The sequence below is a fragment of the Octopus bimaculoides genome, chromosome 16 (assembly GCF_001194135.2).
Source record: "Octopus bimaculoides isolate UCB-OBI-ISO-001 chromosome 16, ASM119413v2, whole genome shotgun sequence".
In the NCBI taxonomy this organism is placed as follows: Eukaryota; Metazoa; Mollusca; class Cephalopoda; order Octopoda; family Octopodidae; genus Octopus; species Octopus bimaculoides.
In genome coordinates this window covers 42113247-42114876 of record NC_068996.1, presented here as the reverse complement: position 1 = coordinate 42114876, position 1630 = coordinate 42113247, and the positions used below count along the sequence as shown (strand labels likewise).

The 1630-nt window shown below is 35.6% G+C and overlaps 1 protein-coding gene across 1 annotated transcript in view; it reads right to left on the bottom strand.

The window, feature by feature from the left end:
• Positions 1–744, bottom strand: part of LOC106879619 (T-box transcription factor TBX2b) — a 23922-nt gene extending 23178 nt beyond the window's left edge. Inside the window, exon 1 of the mRNA XM_014929276.2 lies at positions 589–744. Coding sequence (XP_014784762.2) covers positions 589–720 — 132 coding nt within the window. The 5' untranslated portion in view covers positions 721–744. The remainder of the gene's footprint in view (positions 1–588) is intronic.
• Positions 745–1630: the final 886 nt, after the last annotated feature.

The following is a 1630-nucleotide window of genomic DNA, read 5'->3' as shown; positions in this document are numbered from 1 at the left end:
GAGAGAGAGAGAGAGAGAGAGAGAGAGAGAGAGAGAGAGAGAGAGAGAGAGAGAGAGAGAGAGTGAGAGAGAGAGACATATACATATACATGCAGGTATGCATGCATGCATACTCACATACATATATGTCCTCCACAGGTACAATATTCTACAGGCACATACGCACACATACACGCGGCGAGCTGGCAGAAACGTTAGCACGCCGGGCGAAATGCTTAGCGGTATTTCGTCTGCCGCTACGTTCTGAGTTCAAATTCCGCCGAGGTCGACTTTGCCTTTCATCCTTTCGGGGTCGATTAAATAAGTACCAGTTACGCACTGGGGTCGATATAATCGACTTAATCCATTTATCTGTCTTTGTTTGTCCCCTCTGTGTGTAGCCCCTTGTGGGTAGTAAAGAAATAACACATACATTTATACCATACACACACACACACAAACATATATGTGCGTACATACATATACACACTATATGCTTACACCTACACGCACACATACAAATAAAAATTTAGAAAATGAGAAACAGAGAAAAGAATAGGAAACAAAAAAAATAATAAATAAACAAAGATTCATATTACTGAAACTTACCTTTTCGTTTTGATAGGCGGTCACAGCAATAAATTCAGTCTCCTTAAAGACATATGTCCGGAATGCACTGTATGGTAACTTCAAAATATCGTTGGCTCTAACAAGATGGAAACGCGGCTGGTATTTATGCATCGAGTTCAAGATTGTCTGGAAGCAAAAATACTGCAATAAAGAATGTTGCATGTACTAATATTTTTGTAGCTGCACGTAACAAACATTCATTCATTAGAAAGAACACGTCTTGCTCCCCGATTTCTTTTTTCATTATCATTTATTATTAATATTATTAATTATTATTATTATTATTATTATTATTATTATTATTATTATTATTATTATTTGTCATCATTAACTTTCAAATATTCCTGCCGGGAAATCACATCCCCTCCGGATGAAAATTAACGGAGGACATATTAATATTTAAAAAAAAAAAACAACTTGTTTTTATCATATTTGTTTTTTTTTTTTTTTTTTTTTAAGCGATATCAATGTAGGAGGGCAAAAGTTTGGAATGCCAGCTCTCAAGTGATAATTCATTGTGTGTGTTTGTGTGTGCGTGTGTGTGGATGTGTGCGTGGGTGTGTCTGTGCGCGTACACGTGTATGCCGGGGGGTGTATGTGTATTTGTGTTGGAGGGCATGTGCGGGCGCGTGTGATCGTACGACTGTATATGACTGCTTGCATATATGCAGTATACGCATATATGCAGACTATGGCTTTATGACGACACATTACAAAAAGATATATGTATATATATATATATGTGTGTGTGTGTATGTGCCTGTATATGTATATGTATATATATACACACACCTATAATGTATAAGCATACATAAATATATATATATATATATATATATATACACACACCTATAATGTATAAGCATACATAAATATATATATATATATGGTGGTTGTCTACTCTTTATACAGAGTTTCACCACCTCCTGTACCTACACCTTATTACCATGATGGCATCTGATGTGGTTTTTTAAACCAGATGATGTTTTGAAAAGACACCCACATATATTACATATCTGAT